Source organism: Rhododendron vialii, chromosome 5a (assembly GCF_030253575.1).
Source record: "Rhododendron vialii isolate Sample 1 chromosome 5a, ASM3025357v1".
In the NCBI taxonomy this organism is placed as follows: Eukaryota; Viridiplantae; Streptophyta; class Magnoliopsida; order Ericales; family Ericaceae; genus Rhododendron; species Rhododendron vialii.
In genome coordinates this window covers 14,143,194-14,167,163 of record NC_080561.1, presented here as the reverse complement: position 1 = coordinate 14,167,163, position 23,970 = coordinate 14,143,194, and the positions used below count along the sequence as shown (strand labels likewise).

Genomic DNA, 23,970 nt, shown 5'->3' with positions numbered 1-23,970 from the left:
TACCTGGGGAAAAAAAGGAAAGAAGAAGATGAAAGCAAAGCATGAAAATAGGCATAGCTTGGAGTCTTGGAACTCTAATTTAATTTGTGGCCTCTCCGTCACGACGAAGCAACTTTGCCTTCCATTCTTGAATTTTTGTTATTTATCAACGGGAAATTCATAATCCTAAGATTTACTTTCCAGATTGAACGCAGACCCTACCAAGCTTCACCATTATTAGGAGCCAAACCAAGACTATCCCAACTTCGGATACACATTTCAGCCAAATCACTAAATATTTTTACCATGCTTATCCTAACAAAAAGTCATTTTTATGATCTACAACTTCATTATAAACTTTCTAGTAACACAACGTAATTAAGGTATATCCAATTCAACGAGCATATATCACCAGATATAAATTTGTTTTTTGGGAAAATCCAGGGCATGAAATACTAATAATGCCCCTCCTGACTTCATACTTGAAGAGTGAGAAATCATAAGCTTCTACTTCTAACTCAAATCATTCTAGTAAAACCCGAGTCCTCGGCATTAACAAACTAGACAGAAACGGCATTACCAAACTAGACAGAAACAGACATTCTCCTCAAAGCTTTTAATGGTAACTATCAAAGCTTTTAATGGTAACCAACAGGAGCTGGTGCATCCCTCAACTCCTTCCCCTGGTAATGGATATCCTGCAAGGCCAAGAGATCATCATATGCAAAAACACCATCCGAGAAAAATCGATTCCAAGGGGTATGTAATATGAAACAAACTTCGAATCATTAAGCCAATCTCAAGTAAAATACGAGCACACAGGTATAAAAGACATAGAACCACTCAATGCAATACATTCGAAAACAATTCCAGACAGCAAGCATTAGCATAATTATTACATGTGCTAGTTCTGGTCTACAAAAAGGCAAATTCCAAGTTTGGTTTCCTGTTCTTAATGTGTCTGCTAAACGTTAAAAACTGTTAGTATCCAAGCAGGAAATGGAGAGCCATTCCCACGAATGACAGAAGTAGAAAGCATGTTAACAAGCACAAAATGGATTCAGCGTATTTTCTTAATCTCCAAAATAACACAGATAGATAAGAATGATATATTATACTTTTCTATTCCTTTACCATTGCTACCAAGAGCCCCGTCTCATATGGAGAGTGACTTCAAGGTATTCACGAGTTACTTCAACACGTTTCAAGTGAATGAAAGTAATGGTTTATAGTTTCAGTTACTGTACCTTGATATTGTCAGCAATAATACAAATTAGTATAACACTCCCGAATAATAGGTGAAGCGTAGAGGCCCCACCCTTTTCTAGGTGCAAAATAACATTTAGAACAGTCGGTTACATTTCTGCTAAACTCTTTCCAGGGTCATGATTCTTGTAGGATGTGATGAACTTTCTATAGGAAAATCTTCGGTAGGTAAAAACATTTATAGCACACAAACTACCATTTCAAACAGCTAATCCAAATTTTGACTGAACTTTTCTAGGGGTCAAAACTCCTCTTAACAATATTTCACATTTCATACTTGCAGAGAAGTTTGGCATTCAACCGAAGAAGTTAGTCTACTGCATCTTCTTGCCCAGCCAGAGTGACATGCAATAAAATTGGTGCAAACTTCTTTTGACATCCTCTCATGGATTCCAATGGCAATGAAATATAATTAGTCTACTGTACACTGGTTATCAATGGGAAACAACTGCACTAGTTTCCAAAGGCAAACTTATGTCTTTGACATGCAATACAGTGACACTGGACTAGTTGACGCCAGACTCATAAAACTAGGAGACACGACGAAGAATAGATGTAAATGACACAATTTACTGATACTTGCTAAAAGCACAAGGCCGGCAAAAATTCAGAAGAAAAATGCTCATTCTATTCTCCAATTCTTCTAAACTAACATCAAGCAAGGACATCATGGGCGTATAATGGGTTAGGTCCCATTTTCTACCCTTTCCTGGAAATCGACCTCTATCCATAGCTACTACATATATATCATGAAACATATCTGGTATATGAAAGCAAACAGATGCACGTGTGTCTCCAAGTTCAGTAGTACTTACAGAAGCGAAATGGTTGACATCTCGATGGTGAGCTTCATCAGCACGGATGACAGTTATAACATCCTTCAGTGTCGCATCTTTGGGCAGTCGCCAATAGTCTATAGCTATGGCAGGAGCTGGTACATTTTCAATTTTTCCACTATCAATATCCTTCAAGTACTCGGTATATGAATGTATAGCCTCCTCTTCCAGATATCCAACAACTCTGTGTGCCACTTTGGGAGAGAGCGTATAAAGCACAAAGAAGGCATTGAAAAAGACCCCCTGCACAGCGAGAACCAGAAACCTCTCATACCATTTGGGCTTCACAAGCTCCACCATGGTCATAAGGTGCATCCTCTCGTTTTCTGCTTCTTCAATCAGTGCTTTGATCCAACCACCACTGTGCTCAAACTTGCGCAGAGACCTAAGGTGAAGAAGCATTCCTCCCACCATACCAGGCACAGCAGCCACAGTTTCCAGCATCATTGCACGACAGCCATACCGTCTCTGCAAGAAAATTGCAGGCATTTGTAATCGATTGAATAGGAGAGAAAAAGGCTCATAACCAACAGATAACCCACCTGGAAAAATATATCTGTAGGAATTCGGAGGATCTTCACAGTCCGGAAAGCAACTTTATCCAGAAATGTTTTTGGTACATGGTGCTTGCTGAGATCTACGGACAAGTCTGATTGGTAAGTCTCCCATGGCTACAAAAAGAATTTTTTTTTGGCATTCCCCAGAAAAGTGATTAGTTATCTTTCAAGCCTTATCAATTAACAGCATGGTAGAAAACATGCACAACAGAAACCGCCAGTAAGTTTGATCCCAGTTGATATTTTGGGCAAACATGTCAATGTTAAGCATTTATCCCTTTCCATAACTTAATTCTGCACACTCAGTTCAAAGTTTGTGAACAAACCTGCAAAAGGAGAACCTCAAAACTTGTAGTACAACACCCAGTTTACCTTCAAACGCAAGACATTTTCAGGCAAGCGTCACTATCAAAGGTCACTCTTCTAACTATAGTTTCCAACCAAAATTTTCTTTTAACATTGACTTCTGATTCCTCTTGGCAGTGCTCATCATTCAATGATGACTTTAAAAATAAAAGTGCAAATGTGCAATCATTGCATACAAGGCTGAATTGTTCTGGAAATATAAAGCTAACACAAAGCAACATGAACTGAAAGTGTCAGAATATTGCTCTTACAAATCAGAATACGTAAGCAATAAAGTTTGCATGCCACCTCATTTAACCCCCCCAGAATTAATGTCAGTAAATTGTTAGAACATAATTTTGACTAAAACTCAAGTTTGTATACAGAGACAAAAGTATCAATAGCACAGATAGACGAAAGACAAAATAGCATTACGTCAACAAAAGACAGAAAAAAATCCGCTCCTTGTTTTACGTCAAGCAATGTGCCAAGTAACTCCCAAGATAGGAGTAAAAGTGACATGTGGGCATAGGCATAGCACGTTGTTGACACTAATTTTCTCAACTCATTGTCAAGTAACCAAGAGTACCATCCAAAATCCTTGTGTGACAGAGAGAGTTGCTATCTAACCAGGTAGTACATTGGGTCGGCCAACTCAAGTAAAGATCATTTGGCTCATCAGAAAATGAAATTGGTTGGAAAGGTTAAGTTGTGGAAGCAATTTTTAGATACACGAGCATAACATAGGTGATGTTTTATAGAACTGAAAAATTGAAAGCTGAAAATTAAGAACTGAATATTTTAAACTGAAAAGCTGTTTGATAAAAATATTAGGAGCTGAATTCAAACAAATGATATTAATTGATTTAATTATATCCAGTTTGATTGTTCTCTTTTAATTTAACTAATTGTTGCCATGTATTTGTGGTGGTGGTGGAAAGGTAGTGATTCATGTGGAGATGGAACCAGGGGGGGTCTAGTAGGGGTGGCCGCCACGACAAGAATTTTAGAAAATACAATTATTTTATGTAAAGAAAAAAATTTGTCCCCAACTTATATAGACTTGCCACCGCTGGATTTTTTCCCTTATTTTGTGCTATATACTAGTCCTAAATCCTCTTCTTTTTTTCAAGAAAGGAGACCCAAAATAGTATTCCAAAACTAAATTCAATTGGCCAAAGTAAAATAATATAAATGATGAGGACTAATTAAGAAAAAAAACTCCACACTTTAACCTTAAATAACTTAACCTAAAAAATTAAACAAGTTAACCAAAACAGACGGCATTGTGCACAACTCAACAGGAGTGGATTTTTCGTTTAGTGGACTTCTAGATTTTCAAATTTCCAATGCCAGCACTGTTCAGTAGTGGAATCTTAAAAAATTAAAAAATCATTTATCGTTGTTTGTTTTGTGTGAATTTCTTAAACTCCATTAGAAAAAAGGTTAGCATTCTTCAATTTTTCAATATTCAATTAAAGTTAGAGAAATTATTAAATGTTTTGAATCCCTTATTGAGTTTGTACTAAGCAATAGATGGTATTTGCACTATATGAAGAAAAAAAAATAGCAGTTTATTGATTTGTGTAATCTAATGTGCTAGGTAATCATGGTCAAGAAAATAATTGACCCGTTCTTTGAGAAAAGAAGTGTTGAACACATATTCCAATGCATCTTTATATTTTTTTAAGTATACATTTCGCCACTGTTAGGGTAAATTCCTGAATCCGTCCCTACATGTGGTGCTATACTTGGTGCTATACTTTAGATATGGTGGTGATGGTGGTGATGGTGGTATGTGTTGGTTGTAACAAAGGGGGTGGTAGTGGAAGGATAGCTATGGTAGTCGTGGAGAGATGGCGGGAGAGTGGTGGTACTAGCAACGATGATAGCAAGTTGTGGTACAGTCATGGTGGTGAATAGGTGGGGTGATGTTAACGGTGAAGGTTGTGAAGACACGGAGATGGTTAGAGCGGTGGTGATGGTGTAGCGGTGGTGGTGTAGCAGTGGTGGCAGTGTTGGTGGTAGTAGTGGTGGAATGGTGATTGTACCAGTAGAGTAGTGGAGTGGTGGTGTTGGTGGTTGTAGTAGTGATGGTGTTGGTGGTAGTATTAGTGGTGGTGGGTGTGACGGCAACGGTGGAGTGGTGGTGATACTAATAGTACTCAAAGTAGTAGCATGTGGCAAAGTGGTGGTGGTCGTTGTAGAGTGGTGGTTTCAGTAGTGGAATGGTGGTGGGTGTTGCTTATAGCAGTGGCGGCAGGGGTCATAGATGGTGGTGGTGGTTAAGGAAGAGGTGATATACAAGCAATGATAAGTTCAATCAAAAGTAAACATGCATGCTCATGCATGTTTACTTCTTATTGAACTTATCATTGCTTGTATATCACCCCTTGGCGGCCACTCCCTCCTCCCCTGTGCTCCTCTTTTCCCTTCTTTTATTTTCTTTTTGCAAGTGCTGTGGGTGTGGCTGATCTGTCATGGTTGTCCTCATTGTTGGCATCTCTCCGACCGTTTTTAGGACTAGTGACATACGGCGAGTTCACGGGCGGTCTTTTGGTGTCGCGGCGGTGTTGGCTTCGTCATCTCTTCCAAATCCATGCCATCCCCTTCCTTAGTCGCTTTGCAGGTTCATTTTCCTCGCTGTTTCTTCTTGGCCGCCGATCTTCTTCCCACCTTGTTCCTCTCTACTCCAATCGTACCACCAGCTATTATACTTGGTATAGCCAATTCTGCTTAACGGCGAGGTACAGTCGTGGGGCTGGGGGCCGAGGATCGTGTGGTTTCTCCACTAATTTGCTTCTGAGTGTCTTCGGTTTGGCCTAACGGCGTTGGGGAGCTCGCATATGGTGTTTTGGTGTGGCCGTTTCAATTTGGGCTCTGCTGGTTTCAGTGATGCTAAATGCTTCAAGGGGTGATTCCGTGATGGTGGTGTGTTGTGGGTCTCCGGCCGTTTTGGTGGGTAACAATGCTGATCATTGGCTACGGTGTTTGGTGGTCTTGATCGCAGCCCTGTTCAGGCTTTCTAGTGGTGGTTCTTCACCTGGGTTTGGTGGTCGGCAGTCTATTTGGGCAACGGCGGGCAGTGTCTGTGATTTGATTAGGGTTAGGGTGTGGTTTTGGGCTCGGGCCAAGTTTGGTTCCATTTGGACTGAGCTTGGCCCATTAGTCGAGCGTTATTGTTTGATTTGGACAATTTAGGCCTCTTTGTGCTAAAATTGTATTGATCTAGGTTTTTAGACCCTTGTAGGGTGTTGGGGCTTCGTCCCATATGGGTGTCCTGGATTGGTTTCTTGCCAATAGTTGGGTCTGGGTCTCGGAATGGACTGATTGTTCTGAACATGACGTTATTTCCTTGCTCCTTTTAGTCTTTTATCTTTTTCAAGATTTATGAAATTTTTTTGCCATTCAAAAAAAAAAGCATGCACTAGGCTACATAAGTTTTATAAATATTTTGACCTACATAAAAAAAAGGCACTTAAAATTCAGAACAAGACGAAATATGATTATCAAATCTAATTAATTATCTTTCACATAATTGATTCAGTTTTAAGTGTTGAATTGGTTTTCACTTATAAAACAACCCATAATTAAGCTTCGAGTGTACAGAATATGAAAACAAAGCCAGCCCATAGTACACCATACGCATATAAACGCAGAAAAGTCAATTCAGGTCAATCCAGTGTACAGAACATTAAAACTAAAAATAATACTATCAAGGAATTTCACATGATCCATTTATACTAGTTATAAGAGGGCATGATAACCCAACAATCAATTACACAATCGAAGAAGAACTACTATAAACAATAACGATTCGTACCCCAGTACTAGTTCACAATCACCTGCAGCACAACTTAAAAGACTCCCAAACAAAGATCTTTGAACAGCAAATCGTCCAGCCATGTGAAAATGACAGGTTACATGTCTTGATCAAGATCCTCTCTCCATTTCACCAACACAATGGAGAGGTCCGTTACATTGCAGATCACCACGACGTACACATCATATTATAAACAGATGGATCAAATACCGCAGCATATCTAAAAAATATCCGTAACCAAACCAAACATAGCCTTAACTCCCAATCAATTTCGGTCGGCTACTTGAATCCGTGTTTTTTTGTTCCCATTGAGTTCTGTTGAGGTCATCATGTTCCATGACATTCAAAAAATCTAGATCCTTTAGAACTACTGCCACTAATGTCGATTTGGGTCTATGGCTCCCCTTAGTATTACCCTCAACCATAACCATATCACTCTCCTTAACTACTGCATCGGTCAATCTGCGATAGATATATCCAAACCGCCTTAAGTTGTTTCCCTCATCTTATCTTCCGTCGGTGCTACCCTTACCATGCCGTCCATTAATGTTCTCGTCCTACAAACTAGGAGTACAAGTATAACCCAAATTTCTCTCCCGTTTATAAAATGTTATTAACTGGTACATCTATGTGACTTTTTCTAGACCTCTCTTTTTGTGCCATTTGAGATGGCAAATGGACCTCTTCAGTACTCCAAGAAGATACTAACTACATATCAATCTGTACATGTATCGATGTACTAATGCAATCATGTATATGCTTAGGGAGAGAAACTTAGAACAACGTATCACAAAATAAATAACAAGCCGAACTAGAACTAAACACTGCGAGGGGAACATTTACAAGAGAATCAGATCGAAATAGTATTACCATGAAACAGTTCCACGGCCACTCTGTCCCGTCGTCTCTGGTAACCTTCGGTCTCGAAATCCCCCAATAGCTCGAAACCATAACTTCACCACCGTCCTTTTTCTTCTCGTCCGCCGCAACACTCTCCTTCCGATCCTTCTCCTCCACCGCCGGCGTCGTCTTCGTCCTCTCCGCCGCCGTGCTCATAGCCCTCCTCCACTCTGCCCCGCCGATTGCTCCCCAACCGTGGCCCTGTCGCCACAGCACCGCCGTCTCGTCAAACGGCCTTGCAACAACCAACGCCGCCGTCGAAGTCGACAAGCAGCGGTTACAGCTCCGGCCGCCGATTAATCGCCGTAGTACTGCCCTCGCCACCAGCTGATTCATCTTCCAGTTCAGAGGTTTGACTTGCAGAGAATTTGTGGGTACAAATGTGTGAATGAAATATGTGGGAAGCGGTTATGAAACGACTCTCTCTCTCTCTCTCTCCTCTCTCTCTCTACCCCGACAGCGAAAGTGGAGGAGGTGAAGGTGGGGAACTTGGATTCGGTGTATCGCGACGTCTTGTTTAGTTCCACAGTTTCACCTTCTGTTTGGGAGTCAATTATTTGTATTTATTATTTATTTGTGCTCTTTCTTTCCTTTTTCATGGTCTTCTATAAGTTCTTGGCTTGGTCTTGACATGCAACTTATTTTATTCGCGACAAAAATTAAGTTGATCAGACATTAATAACAATCTTAAAATTGTGCATTTTTCTCAAGAAAAATGAAATGGTTAAAATTCTTCCGGTTAATTCATTGATTTGAATCAAGCATATTTATCTATGTTCGGTGAATATAATTTCTGCACAAATGATTCACTAGGAAGCTAAAAAATCAACAAATCAAATTGTAATAGATAGTATAACCACATGTTATTGGGTGGTGTATTTGGTATAAAGTGTGCGTAGCGAGACTTTAAGGTTTTTTTTTTTTTTTTTAAACTTTTGATCCATATTCTTTGAGTTATCAATTTATCTCGAGAAAATAAATTTAAAAAATTTGAAAAGACAAAATAAGCCCTTTATTTCATTTTTAGTGACTATTTTTAAATTCTAACTTATACTTCTCTGTTTATATTTATTTTGTCTAAATAAATTTCAAAAATAAAATTGTTAAAATCGTTTGAAAAAACGTTTAAAGATTTATTCAAAATCATTTGAAAAAACGAATAAAGATATATTCAAAATCGTTCAATACACTTGAACTACTTTTAATATTTCATAAAACTAGCGTTTGCATTGAACGACTTCAAACACATTTATCTTCGGAGATACACATTCATTATTTTATTTTTTTGGTCAAACACATTCTTTATTTAAAGAGAGAAAACCAAACACATCATAACGGGATTAGTGTTGATGAAGAATTTCAACGGTGAAGATGATGTGGGGCCAGGATTACAGCCTTTGACAGCCGAAACGCGTATGTGGGGTAGGTTGATGGATCAGACCGACATTGTGATATGACTGTTTTGTCCTTACTTTTTCTCCAAGTTCCCGGGAAATGCAACGGTGTAGTACTGAACATGGCTGAAAAGTAAACTACGTCATTGGATCTGCCATTATTTAGTGACACGTGGCACGATCCAAATCTGATGAATGATTTGGGAACCAGAAATGCTAAGAGTACAGCAAACCCCGTACAGTAGCTGGGCACAGATTAGTTTTGCGCCCGTCTCGGGTCTCACAAAAATGATCGGAGCCGCTCATTTTGTTCAATATATATTGTTTAGGGTCCCTGTAAAATTTCATCTCAATCCCGTACCGGTAAAGGCGTTTACGAATCATACAATTTTGCTTCAGAATTTGGCCTGAATTTCTGAAGCAAAGTTGGATGATTCGTAAACCCCCTTACCGGTATCGGATTGAGATGATTTTTAACAAAGACCCTAAACCATATATTAAGAACAACATGAGTGGTTTCAATCATCTTTGTAAGATCCGATATGGACGCAAAATGGATCTGTACTCTACTGCTGTACGTGGATTGATGTACCTGTAGCACAACTGTTTTGGAACAATACCATGGTAAAGTGCTAATCCATTGGGAAAGAATATCCCCAAATATAGCATTATTTACTCCGTAGTATATTTCCCCAAAAATATATTCCTAGGTCTGTGTTCAAAAGATGTACTCCATTCACTATTATTGCTATGGTATTGAAGGAATAATTACTACGAGAGAGACTTATTTCCGGAGCAGCTGCAAACAGATTATTTACAGAGTCGTGTAATTTTAGTCGTCTGTACGTTTCGGCAATCAATGGTCCGATTTTTAAAAAAACTATTTGCGCTTAAAATTCAGACCGTTCAAAACACTTTTAGACGGCCGAGATAGAGCTCCGTAAATATTTGTTTACAGCTGCTCTGTAAATAAGATTTTCTCAATTATTACATACTCTGTAATAATACAAGCACAATACTCGTGTTATGCACGCGAGTAAAGGAAATGAGGCGTCGTTCCAGTTTGGCTTCTTTTTACAAAAGTTCTCTTTTCGGTAATGAACAGTACCAAAAAATAACCTCCGTTCCACTTTCCTTTATTGTCGTAATGACCATATTGCCCCTCCTACGAATTCAAATTCCCCAAACTTTACCCCTGGCTTTCTCCCCTCCCTCTTCTTTCATACCCAGAGAATCCCAGACCCTCCCTCTCGCTTCTCTCTCTCTCTCTCTCTCGTCGTCCTCCTCCTCCTGCTCCTCTCTCCTCTCTCTCTCCCCCCCAAAACGGCAGCAGCTCTACAACAAACCCCAATCACATTCCACTCCAGACTACCCCTATCCACTCGAGTAATCATAGCCAAATTCCACTCTCACAAAGCCATAGGGGCAGCCCCGTTCAACGGCGACTTCTCGTCCTCCGTTAGAATCCCCAGGCGGGCTGTTAAAATGGAAGCCAAGGTTGGGTTGCCAACAAAATGGGACGAGGGAGGGCTGTGATGATGTGCTCCCAATTTATGTTGGAGATGATCGGACTGATGAGAAAGGGGACGAGGGAGGGCTGCGGAGATGAGATGAGGAGGTTATTGTGTCGTACACTGGAAGCCCTAGGAGATAAATGGGGCAAGGGCAGTATTGTCATTTCACTCGGGGACTGTGGGGACCAGAGACCAAAACAACGTCGTTTTGGTCGAACATTTTTAAAAATGGGGAAGGCACAGAGATCTGGAACCGGCCTTCTTTTTGACAAAAAAAAAAAGAACTTTTTCTAAAGGTGGAACACACCCTGAATCATGTTATGTTTAATGGCATTTATTCCTCGTCACTTTACGATTTAACATTACATGTAAAAAAAATTAGTGGAAGAGAAAGTTTGAAGATGAAAGAAAATTTGAAAGAAAGAAGAATTTTTTTATTATATGCCATGTAAGAGAATTAATTAGCCACAGTATCAATTTAGGGAGTGCATGGCCAGCCTTATTTTGTAAATTGCAGTGTGAAGTTTTTGCATTTTGACTGGCTGAGAGTCAAGATATTTTGGAAAATGAACTGAAGAATGCAGAATGCAAAATATTATTCGAAAGAGTTTTTTCGAGAATATTGCGTGAAAAATGAATTTTCAGTAAAAATAAAGTGAAAAAATAAATTTAATTTTCTTATATTTTTATGTTGACAAAGAATTTTGTAGAAAAACTTTGGAGAAAGGTTTTCACAATAGCTGCAGTTGCCGTAGTTGTAGGGTAGTCCTATGGTACACACCCCTTATTAATTAGGCGGTCTACCGTACGCACAATGATTTTAAATCCTTGGATTTCAAAGGGAATAATCCGGACTACCTATTTATTAAATTAATTAATAAAATAAAAAAAGGACTTAGCAGGTAACAGGTTGTTCTCTCCTCCTTAACTTTCTCTCCCTCTTCCTCATATGTAAAATATACTACAAATTATATAACATAACCACAATTGATATGACAACACAAAATTGACACTTTCTTTTCACAATGTGTCGTACCAAAAGAAATCGATCAAAAGATACTAGATACAAGACCAAAATATGTCGTAGCACAATCAATAATTATTATACCCAAGTAAGATACATGTCTAAAATATCACAAAATAAATATCATATAACTTGACATCCTAACAGCACTGATCGATCATTCTAAAAATACACTCACTAACGACATTTAGATTGTACATTCAATTTATATTTGATATGAAACCTAGTCCTCTATTGTAGTTGTATGTAAGGTAGCCATGCAATCGTGATACAATAATGACAATTAAATCCGTTGAATTTTTTATGTTTGTTGATTAAGTCACATACGTAAATTTTTGCCTCGAATAGGTTTAGGAAGCTCCATCATCGGTACACAGATTGAATAATAGAATGATATTTTCCATTTAATTAAGTGTCTAGCTATAAGCCATCAACTTCATTCTTGGTACGAATAACCTAATTGATATTATGTAAATTGTAAAAGATACACAATTTCGATAAATTAATAAATAAAAACACCTCACGTGGGGCTCAAATGGTGCATTATTAGATTTTAATGTTGTATTGAAATTGAACGACGAGATTTGTTGAAGTATAAAACTTCATTGACTAACTATGTAATTTATCCTAAAAAATAACAACATTCTTTTTAAAAAAAATAGGAATGAAGGGTGCAAGACTTGAACCCCAGATATTAGGGGTGAGCACGAACCAGATTGGTTCGGTTTTATAGTAAATCAAGAACCAAACCACTACCTACAGATTAAGAATTTGAAGAACCAAACCAACCCATAAAATTCATATAACCAAACCATTAAAAGACGGTTCGGTTTCGGTTTTGAACCACAGTTCACTCGAAATTTGATATATTATCCCTAATAAACTATTTGAAGTACTTAAAATTGAATACCAAAACTTATATTAAACTAGCTTGTTATATAAAAATCACCAAAACTCACTATCATCAACTAACTAAATAAGAGTAGAATAAAAGAAATTAGCGATGGAATAGAGTATTAGATTAGAAAATTCGTAACCGAGCGAAAAGAGTGAGAAATCAATTGACTTAGTCGAACCTATGTTTAGTGTATTGAAATTGTAGAAATAAGTTATCGCATATAGAAGTTTAGGGAATCAATTTGGAAGTAAAATAATGGTGTGGTGGAATAGAGAATTAGATTAGAAAAATAATTTTATTTAATGTATCTAAACATATTATAGTATATGTGTGTGTTATACGGTTCAGATCGGTTTGGAACCAAAATTGTTAACGTAAATCCACAAACCAAACCATTTAACACGGTTTCTACATGTTTAAAACCAGAACCAAACCACATCACTAAAAAACCAAACCAAACTAGTCGATTTGGACTGGATTCACGGTTTGACGGTTATTTTGCTCACCCCTATCAGATATTTTAGATAAATGTCCAAACTCCAACACCTTATCTCTATGGTACACAATTGAGAATTTGTAATTCTAAAGGCTATTAATTATAAAATACTCTCTTGTTCGTAGGAGCCCTATTTTCCGGCTAAAAATTTGAGAAGACAGTGGCCTCAAATGGCTCCATCTTAATGCTGGGCTTGCACTTGTAGATCATATTATAGCCTATGTCATTGGTATAAATCAATATATCGACTATAATAAATTTTTTTGAAAGAAAGTACAATGACAATAAATTTACAAAATTATTTAGATTGTATTTCCACGATTTAGTTCCCGGGACCACCATTAAATTTAGATTGGTATGCATAGGGTGAAGGTTTGGCACTGATCCACGTGTCAAATATATAGTGTCAATTGTTAAGTGCACCACCCTGAATATTGATAAGTTTGGGTAGTAAAATAATTAATTTCACCAATTACAAAAAGGGGACTAATTTGCACACTCTATCTTTTGATATTCACACTAATTTTTTTGTACTCCATTTTAGTGTCGAAAGTGTATGTATTTGAGATAGTTGGATAATTATTTTTTTTAGTGACATCTCATTTTTCCACGAATGAATTTTGATTTTTTGAATTAAATTTTGTAGAGAGAATCTGACTTAGACTAATATTTTGAGAGGAGATTGTAGTTGTATTCGAAAATTTGGATATAGTACTTATTTTTGGTGAATTTCTTGGATGAAAATTTTGTGCGAGAACTTCATTTTTAGTTTAAATTATTGAGTTATTGTGTAGGAAAAATTAAAATTTGAAAAAATAGTATGGATGGAATTGAAATTAAGATAATATGGTGGAAATTTTTAAATTTTGAAAAAATTATGTGGTGGGAATTGAAAAAAATTAGGTTAAGTTTCGTATAACACATTGTGCTAAGGTAACAACAATCTATGGTATTGTTATAATATTTGTGATTATTTTATTCAATATTTGGTATTTAATTTACGTATATATTTTGCTTCGGTTTAACTATTGTGGATTTTTTACGACATATTTTTATTTTGTTATGGAATATATCATCACAAAAAAAAAATATACGACAGGTTGTGGTAAGGTAATGCCACTTTTTTTTTTTTTATATAACAATTGTGGTTATATGGTATGGTATTTTGCTGATTATAACTATCGTTAACTAAACAAGCTAATTGAATTTTTTTTATACGACACATTGTGGATATGAAAACGTCAATTTATGGTGTTGTCATAATAAATTTGGTTATATTACTGAATTTGTGATATTTTAGACATGTCTTATTATAGAATATTTTATCAATTTCCTTTGGTACAACACATTGTGGTAAGAAAATGTCAATTTATGGTATTGTCATAACAATTGTGGTTTGTTACATAATTTGTGGTATTTACATATGTTTTCTTTTGATACGACACATTGTGGTAAGAAAATGACAATTTTAGGTGTTGTCATAATAATTGTGGTTATTTTATAAAATTTGTGGTATTTTACAAATATTTTTGGCTTGGGTATAACAATTGTTGATTCTAGTACGACAATTTTTTATTTTGTTACGGAATATCATATGAGTCAAAGAATTTTTGGTACGACTCATTGTGATAAGATAATGCCAATTATGGTGTTGTTATAACATTTATGGGTAGCATTATTTAATTTTTGATATTGTACGCATATATTTGGTTGGGATACAAGTATTATAGATTTTGGTACGAATAATTATGGTTACATAATAACAATATTTTTTAATTATGAATAACCTGCTAATGACCTGTTCAACAGTTAAATTTTAAAGTACAAGTCGTAACTAGCACCATAAATATGCATTAGAAAACAAAAAATTGGCATAATGAAAATCACAAATTGTCGTAATTTAGACATACGGTATACCATGTGTACCATAGTTTTCCCCGTAGTTGTAAGTCCTACTACAACTTTCTTGATAACTGAACACTGATAAAATTAAAATTTATTTTTCCATCTTTTCCATATATTTGAAGGGCTTTGGGGCATACACGGCGAAAAATAAAATTCCAGCGGCAATTGATGCACAGCTCACCAAAGAACAAAGTGAATTTTCAAGATGCTGTTTCTTTTCTTTTGTTCAGGTAAAGCATGCAATCATAAGCCATGAATTTTTCCGCATTAAAGCTTATGGGTTTAAAGAATCTAAACTTGACGTGATCAAATGGAAAAGAACTGGGGATCACCTTGCTTTCTTATGGTAGAGCAATCTCATGCAAATTTTGATGGGATTTCACTATAGTAGCTCTTTTTAATGTTATATATATACATTCATTTTGCAGGTAATAACTAGTTGTAAGTTATCAGTGAAAAAATTGAGTTAATCGCACCGTGCGAGATCTTAGTCTGATTCGCATGAACAGCCGTCACACATGAGAAAGATTCCAATTCAACAATCGACGTGTGAGATCTTAGTCTGATTAGCATGAACAGCCGTCACACATGAGAAAGATTCCAATTCAACAATCGACATTGTATAGCATCGTATCATTTCACACTATATCCTTTCAAAATCCAAGTAAGATCTGAGAGTAAGATGTTATTCAATTTACAAAAGAGAAACAAGTAAGTTGTTTCCATTTGTCAAAGAAAAGAATACACATCACATTTAGATCTAGGAATCTTGAAATAACTTGTCATTTTAAGATGACAATTGGACTAAAACACAATAAAATGCCTTCTAAAATTCGTAATCTACTCCAAAGAACCACCACCTTATTTGTGCTAGGGCTCACATAAAATATCCTCAAGCTAGATAAACAATTAGGACTTGAGGCTCAATCTGGTTTGATTTTGTTTAGAAAAATGATAAGAAAATCCTCTAGAACAACGTGACATGAAACGATTCATCGAGCAGATCAAATATAGGTTAAATTAGTCGCATCAAAAAGAATATAGCTAAATTACAAATAAGGGAGTGTGGATTTCAAAATTTCATGCAAAAGCAATCAAGATTGGATTTATTACCAACAAAAATATAAAAACAAAAAGAAATTCTAAAAAGGAAGACTGCAGATCAAGTGTAGTTCAACTCATATCGTTTCTGTAATAAGTCTACTGATCCTTATAAAACTGGAGGGGAAAAACAGCTCCAGTGAAGCTCTTATGATCAAGATTGGCACTCCTTTATTGTCAAAACATGCAAAAAGGATGGCCTATTTCCACCATCCACTGTACACAGAAACCCTTCGAAAGATCCCAGATACTCAGAATGCCATAAAAGAGATACAGAAACGAGAGGAGGATAAGAAAATACCCTTCTAATTCTTTCCATTATCAGTAAGACTCTCGTAGAAGAGAATGTACCCATGATCTGTGTTGCTCGAATACTCCTGAGCGGATCCGAAAAAGGTTTGAACGGCCGACTCATCGATTATCTCCACGTTCTCATCGTCAAAGAAGAGCCAATGGTTATGGCTTTTCACGAGGCTGACATAGTGCCCATGGTTTGGCCCACTCCCGACGTGAACGACGACAGCAAATAAGGAGTATTCGGAATCGTTATCATCCGTGGTGTTGCTCAGTTTAAGCTCCAGCGGGAACACAACGCGGTAAGACAACTTCTTGTACCGACCAAGGTTCTCCATGTACTTGAAACGCTTCAGGTGAATAACAAGGACCTGAGGCGGTTTCTTTATCTTCATCCTCTTCTGGGCTTCTTGTAAGCTACATTCGTGAGGAAGATAAAATTAGTTTTGCTAAAAGAGCTTTTTAAGTTGTCAAGAACTTTGGGTGGGATTGTGGGAATTGGGAAAGTTATGCGGAAAAAGTGTATACAAGGCTCCGCAGCCTCTGCTCACTATGAAAATTCTCCCCAAGGAAAGAGTGTTAAAGTGAAGTAAAGGAAAATGAAACACACTATCCAATATCCATTCATATATAAATGAAGGAAACAAAGACATGGTATTTAAATTCTGTAGGAAACACTTTTTTTGCAAATAGCAGTCCTGTAAAATCTCACTATTTTGCAGGACATGCTCCGAGGAAAAACTAATCCTAGTGTAGAAGTTAAAGCCGAGGGCACCCACAAGTTCCATACTAGCAAAACAAAAATGATGTGGGTTAGTTAGATACTACCATACCTTACTTTCTTTTCTTTTTCCAGCAGCTGAAAAAGGCCTAAATGAAAAGGATACCTATTTTCCTGTTGTGTTCTCCGACAATCATTCAATCAATTCCCCAGCTTTTAGCTATGATCCTTTGTTTGTTTTTTTTTTTCCGCTGGCTTGACCAAGAAGTCTTATGTCCTCCAAGTTCTCTCCTTTTGATCCATCCCATCAAACCAGTGATTTCATAGGGGAATCAAAATATGGTTGTTTAAATGTTGAGACAACTAGTGGATGTACACGATTTTGAGAGGAAACTAAGCATAGTCCAAAAGTTAAAGGATCTGGAAAAGGAAAATAAGCTTCAAGATTTTATGGGACAGCTTTTGACGGAAACCTAATCCTAGCCCGAAAGTTGAAGATATGGGTCCAACTACTTTTCAAAGAAGTCAACTGAAAAAACGAACAGAAAACATAGATTAACACGGCCAAGTTTAGTCCCAGTACATAGAGTATAATGACCATATTTACCTGCAGCACTTATCACAAAAGAATTTGTCCTCCGCATTCAGGGTTTCTGTGGAGCTGAAATTTTTTAGGCAACTCGTTATTGAACTGTTCTGTTCGATATCAAGGCTCAAATCTAAAAAAGTCTCGTCCCTTGCTGTTACAGTCTCACACCGTAGGCACCTTGTTTCATTGGTAAGAATACCCTGCATTAGCAGCAATCAGCAACCAATAAGGTCAACAGTTCAAAGAGAAGGGAAACAGCATCGAAAGACTCAGTAAGGTCAGCAGCAACCGTAGGGCCAAAGTCGAACAACGAAAACATACTTCCCCATAAAGGTAGCATAAATTGTCTGCGTAAGTCCTTCAAAACATCAAACATCCACAGCACTAGGCTAGGAAATACGGCCAAGCCTCCTACGGGCTATGGCCATGTCTGAAATGTGTAAGATATTGTCGGCATCTTGTTATTTTTCAAAATCGGGACAAAACGTTTGATCAGACATGCCTTGCATTAACATACCCAAGATGCATCTAAGATTGTAGCAAGAGCTTAGAAAAAAAATAGCAATGAAGGCCAAAAATGAAAACAAGAAAAGATGGAGTTTACGTAATAATCCCACTTCCAGACTTTTTACAGTGGAACCCTTCTAGCCTTACAACTTTTCTTTGAGAATACTTGAAAGTTTAAGACTCTACGAAGATACAGTTTCAAAAAGACTTGTGTTATTACAACAAAAGAGAGAGGTTGTCAATAATTAATAAACCTTTTAAATGTCACCAGATTATATAACGTTCGTAACTTGTAGTTGGGCCCTTGTTGCTTTCACATCCTGATAAATTGATGAGTTGATGTAACTATATCCTGTCTTATCCACGTTTCATGTCCCTACTCATGCCCCTTACATACACGCGGTACATTCCCAAGCTAATCATGGAAGCAAATCACCCGACAAATGGGCAAGCACAAAAAGATAAGCTCATGCAAAACACATATGACACAGCATTATGACAAAATGTTACTCCAATCTCAGAGGGAAAACTAAAAATTTATTGTTCCAAATAGCCAGAAAGGGCAAAACCATGTAAACTCACCTGAAAATTTTTATGAACCCACGTAACTAGTGGCTCTTTCTTAACACCATTGGCCTCAGGGTTCTTTGGTCCATTTGCAATCTTTTCAGAGGGTGGGGAAGTTTCTGGAGAAGTTTTCACTGCATGGGACTCTTTCTCCAATATGTCAACAAGCTCATTTAACAAGAAGTTCAAAAATTCATGGGCATCCTGTACAAAGATATTGCCATGATTGGTGTCAGACTAATATAAATGTTGTCAAAGAATGTAAGAAACATGGTTTCTTCAGTAAATTAACTGAGAATCCTCTTTCAGGGAGAGGCATGTAAAGATAGAAGAAAGAGGCACAGAAACGCAAGGAATTGCAAAAAGTATATTTTCCATCTTGATATACACATTGACCAAGTATGGCCAACCATGAAAAGCGCACAAATTCACAGCCAAGCCACAGGTATCATAGTGCATTAACCATAGGAAGCACATATAGCGGACGGAACATCCATTGTTAAACCACAATCGAAGAGGATAGAACAAGATTCAGCACCACACACAAATTCCACTGAGTAATGGTAATCACAGTAAATATTAACCCTGGTATTTTCTCTCATACCTAGCTGCGCCATACATTGATCCACCATATGAAATAGATTGAAAACCAGGCGAGATTATCAAAAGAGAAGACAATTTGCAATGGTATCTATTCTATTATTACCAATCGAGTATTTAAGCATGAGAGACAGGATAACTCCAATTGATTATCTCATAGGTTCTAAGGGAAATCCTGATATTACACGGCCTATTAAATGTAGGAACTTAATATTGCCGAAAGTACTAAATCCTTACCAAATAAATGTAGGAACTAAACGAGAAATATCTAATCTGAACCATTAGAATGCGGTTGTAACTCACCTAGTCCCTGATTTTGAACCGTCATTCAATTCGAAAACCAATTTTTAAGACTACATTAAAAATGACTAAATGGATATCCCACTTCTGGAGTACCATATTCAACTGAGGAATTTTGGATCAGAGATGTTGTACAAACTAATTTGCAAAGCCAAAAAGGTTAAGCAGCAAAGTTAAAAGTTAGTGTATGACATAAAGGGCAGAGCTCTTTCACTCATAGCATAAAAAATACACTTGAGAGAAGGAATCGCGCCTCAAAAAACAGGAAAAAAAAAAAAAAGAGAGTTAAAATCATACCTGGTGCATGTACCCTCGGAAAACCTCGTTCTGTTTCCTCACTCGCTGGACAAACCGTTTTGGAGCGATGACACCTGTTTTCTTCTTCTGCGAATTTATCTACACACAAAATAACCTCAAAATAAGTGTCTAAATTTTTGGGTCCAACTGTTGTAGTTAACGAACCAACTGTAACAGTGACCAGAGACCACAAATGCCATTTTTGTAGATCATTTCAACTCATGAATGTCCATTGGCCTTTTCCAATTTGACATCAAGCCAAAATATGACGTAAGGGGGCAACCTACAAGCTAGAATCTCAGATAAGGAAAAAGAGGAAGGGAGACTGTTCAATTTGATCATAGTCAATATCACCATGCCCTATTCTGCGGTTAGCTTGATTAAATGGGGCAATTTTGAAGACGTTCTTTAAGGCCAACAGTTTGCTTAAAATTTGCATTTGAGAAGTCTTTGGGGGTGGAGAAAAGAAAAGCAAGGCGTTAATAATACAGAGAAAGCAAGATGGATCTCAAAGCAAATACTTTTTTATCTTGTTGCAATGCCCACTTCTTCAAGTTATGTTTTAAATGATAACAGTTGTAGTTAATTTTCTTCTGTCCAAGGAATAATGCCAAACTAAGCAAAACCATTGTAGTTAACACCATTAGTAATAAACATAAGTTATGATATAAGAAGATGAATGTCATTCAGGTGAATGGCGCATCATTGTTTCAAAAGACCGAAGGACCTCATTCTTTACTGCATTTGGTACCTGTGTAAATAAATCTGCCAAACAAGTAAGAAGATTCTCTTCAGCATCCCCCGGATTTTTATTAGTTGCATAATACTCTAGTAATTGTTCACGGAATGGAACACAGAAATAAAGTGCCTGCAAAATACAAAGTGGATAATGTATTAGGCAATGTTTTAAAGGGACAATCCTTCTTGGCAACAAAACCAAGACCGTAACACCATTAGATCAGCAATTGGAAGTGTTAAAGCATCCAACTCGAGATCAATTGGCAATGAGTGGAGAGGTCGTCAGGCTCATACTAAATACTAAATCTGGAGGCTATAATTAACCGATGTGGGATAAGCTCCAACATTCTCCCGTATGTGCGACCCTGATTCACACGCGGAGAGGTAGAAGTTCCATAATTTAGGGATTGCTGTAAAACAAAGCGCACTTAGGGCACAAGTAACGTGATAATCAATCAAGAAAGTCTTGTCCAAAAGCCTCTGACAGTCTAGCTCTAATACCATGTTAAAGCATCTAACCAAAACAGATCAGCAATAATTGGCGAGCTTGCCCAGGAACATATACTAGTTTTTTGAAGGTTATAATTAACCGATGTGAGAAAAACTCTAGCGCAAAGTTTTGCTCGCCATACAACATAGTGATACGTGACAAACAAATTTCTTCGATGACCCTATCTCCAAAACTTAAAAGAATATAGTCTAATTATGGATATGACAACCACAGAATTTGGTATGTCAGTAGGTTCATTGTGAACTTTCAAATATCGTAGCTATACAATAACATCACACCCCAGATAGCCATTCATGCAACTCAAGACAAATAAGGGTCAGTAAATTTTCACAAGGATATTCCACAGCTATGTCAGTTTATCTTCACACATATATCTAATGTAACCATATCTTGTATGCAAAATTCTATGAAGGGGAAATCCCTCACTCTACCTGAATAATGAGACATTAAAGAAAGACACAAAAGAAACCAAAAAAAAATTCTCTTCCAACCATCCCTGAAAATCAAATGCATGAGCTTTAAATGAATGGCCATCAAACCTCAGATCCAAATAAACCCCACCCAATGCACCTTTCGTCTCAAAAAATCATCTATGGTTAGCAGATCTCAAAGCTAAAAGAAGATAGAAAACAAAGTCAACAGGAGATTCATAAATTTATCTCAATAAATTCCTTTTGTCTGAGAACCAATAAATTCTGTAATCCAGCTTATGAGGCTAGTCGTTAACTCTATTTATTTCTTTACATTAAATAAAACGACTCAATGTCTTTAGCTTCCCTATAAATTAGTTTAAGAGACCCCAAAGCCACATATACTGGACATGGATATTAGTTCCTGCACATGCAAATATATCTACCGTGATAGGTAAGTTAAGGAACCTCAAACTTCAGTTTCTATTTTGTTGGGAACAATATCTAATCCTGTGGGTGACCCTAGGGACTTTATTTATGTGCATTAATATAAATGGTTTAATATGAAACAGACTATTACATTTGATTAAAAATATTGTCTAGTGTTCTGAATTACTGTTAACGCTAGCATATACGGTAGAAGGATGATATTTTACAGCATGTTGGCCAGCAATAGTTTGGGAGTCTGCGGTTCTACAACTATACACTACCCTGCACATATATATCTAATTCCAACATCAGGCTTCCAAAGACTTCCATGTAACCAAATGCATCAGTCATGCCAAGAGATAACACAGGGGCTGATGCCTTCCCTTCATATAGGGGAAAGCCAATTCACATAACATCTTCTTCCCGAGAGGCATTAATACCTCAATCTCAATATATCAGCGCCTGTAAACTTGAAAAACACAAGAATGGTTGTCTTGTGTGGGTTACCTAGTACATGACATGGGTGCATTTCTGTATGCATGAATGTTACCGAGCACTTATATATGCCAGACAGATACCAAAGATTCAAAACAGACCACAATTCATTCGAAAAACCATTCAAAGGTCGGGCTCCAATGATGAAATGATCAAATATCAAACGAACCCCTCATTCACAGGCATTTCATTTGAAATAAGAAGGCATGTCCAGCATTAGCAGGAAAATCAAAAATTACAGATGATTTTAAATTCAAGGTGACGAGGAATTCCTCCACAGCTACAGGGATAAGGTAAACAAATTCACACACATTACTTTGAGTTCCAATCATCAGATGATCAGAAAACCTAGCAAACACCCTATTCAGAGGCATCAATACCTAGGTCCCTTAAACTATCACAAACTACAATGACAAACACCGCATTAATTAAGGAAAATGCAAACCACAGCCCTCAAGGCGGTGTGTAATATCTAAAAAGTGTATCCATATCCAAGAAAAGTATATTGATATCCCTGAAAGTGTATTGATATCCTTGACATGTGTGCTGAAATTTAAACTTTTCTCGTTACAACATGCATATTATCCACCGCCCCGCGGCGGTTAGGAAGACCCGTAAAATGAAACCAAAACAATCGAATCGAAAAAAAGAATTGAACCTGCAAGACGCTGTTGCAATAGCAGGTGTTGCCGAAATTCTCGAGTCCAAAGTATCGTTCGCCTTCGGGAAATTGGTCTCCGAGAGCCTTCTCGAGCCTCGACCCCGTAGCACCCATGAGACCATCGACCAAATACCAAAACTCCTCTATCTCTCTCTTCTCTCTCTCTCTCTATCTATCTATGTATCTACCGCCTACTACTTTATCCTCATCGATTGTCGCCTTATACTTGCTAGGGCTTCGAGTTTCTACTTTTCCTGCCTTGTGCCTACTGCTTTGCTAGAGAGAGAAACGAGAGATAGTAGCTTCCCTGATCGAGATCCAACAGTGGAGAGAGAGAGAGAGAGAGAGAGAGAGAGTGGTGCAACTACGTCGTTAGCGATGAGGACTTTGATCTCTCTGCTACGCCTTTGTTTTCTCGTCAGATGATTTTGTTGGTTGACTCCATCTGGTTTGGGGATCTTCTAAAATACATGACACACCCCTACTCTTTTCTCAATCTTCTCTAATCGACGAAATTAACAAATTGAATTACAGTTCAATCCTTGTAGAAAAATTGCCACCATGAATTCCCTTCATTTTTTTTTTATCATTTGTCTTTTTCTTTTCTTAATCTTTATAGCCCATGGGTGAGTGAGAGGGAAAAAGCACAAATGCTAAGGGTACCGGATTATTGGGGTATCGAAAATTTAAAACGGCTTTGCGAGGCCCACTTTTGGGTTCGACACAAATAATTCAAACCGTTTATTAATTTTAAAATAATTTTTTGAATGGCCCGTTAAAAAATTAGCTAAATTAGATATGTTGTAAGTGGTA

At 37.2% G+C, this 23,970-nt stretch overlaps 2 protein-coding genes across 3 annotated transcripts; both read right to left on the bottom strand.

The window, feature by feature from the left end:
• Positions 1–308: 308 nt before the first annotated feature.
• On the bottom strand, positions 309–8,235 carry LOC131327171 (ubiquinol oxidase, mitochondrial). Of its 2 annotated transcripts, XM_058360194.1 has the most exons (4): positions 7,677–8,235; positions 2,624–2,752; positions 2,061–2,549; positions 309–677 (listed from the first exon to the last, which is right to left on the bottom strand). In XM_058360194.1, exons 1-4 carry the CDS (start codon positions 8,040–8,042, stop codon positions 618–620), a joined length of 1,044 nt encoding a protein of 347 aa, XP_058216177.1. In that variant the 5' UTR covers positions 8,043–8,235; the 3' UTR covers positions 309–617. The 2 variants fall into 2 exon arrangements, with proteins under 2 accessions (XP_058216177.1, XP_058216176.1); XM_058360193.1 differs by having other exon boundaries at positions 309–2,549; positions 7,677–8,183.
• Positions 8,236–16,015: 7,780 nt separating this feature from the next.
• LOC131327170 (ubiquitin carboxyl-terminal hydrolase 4-like) lies at positions 16,016–23,599 on the bottom strand. Its single transcript, XM_058360192.1, has 6 exons — positions 23,155–23,599; positions 20,665–20,781; positions 19,914–20,012; positions 18,732–18,920; positions 17,661–17,842; positions 16,016–16,749 (listed from the first exon to the last, which is right to left on the bottom strand). The coding sequence occupies exons 1-6, from the start codon at positions 23,269–23,271 to the stop codon at positions 16,344–16,346; spliced, it is 1,110 nt and encodes a 369-aa protein (XP_058216175.1). The 5' UTR covers positions 23,272–23,599; the 3' UTR covers positions 16,016–16,343.
• Positions 23,600–23,970: the final 371 nt, after the last annotated feature.

Excerpts from the sequence above, each read along its gene's own strand:
- LOC131327171 (XM_058360193.1), bottom strand. The coding sequence starts at position 8,042 with ATGAATCAGCTGGTGGCGAGGGCAGTACTACGGCGATTAATCGGCGGC. Across the intron at positions 2,753-7,676 it reads GGCCGTGGAACTGTTTCATG|CCATGGGAGACTTACCAATC; the intron begins GTAATACTATTT and ends TTCTTTTTGTAG. Across the intron at positions 2,550-2,623 it reads CTACAGATATATTTTTCCAG|AGACGGTATGGCTGTCGTGC; the intron begins GTGGGTTATCTG and ends ATTTTCTTGCAG.
- LOC131327170 (XM_058360192.1), bottom strand. The coding sequence starts at position 23,271 with ATGGGTGCTACGGGGTCGAGGCTCGAGAAGGCTCTCGGAGACCAATTT. Across the intron at positions 20,013-20,664 it reads TGGCAGATTTATTTACACAG|ATAAATTCGCAGAAGAAGAA; the intron begins GTACCAAATGCA and ends TTTTGTGTGTAG. Across the intron at positions 17,843-18,731 it reads GGGTTCATAAAAATTTTCAG|GGTATTCTTACCAATGAAAC; the intron begins GTGAGTTTACAT and ends CTGCTAATGCAG.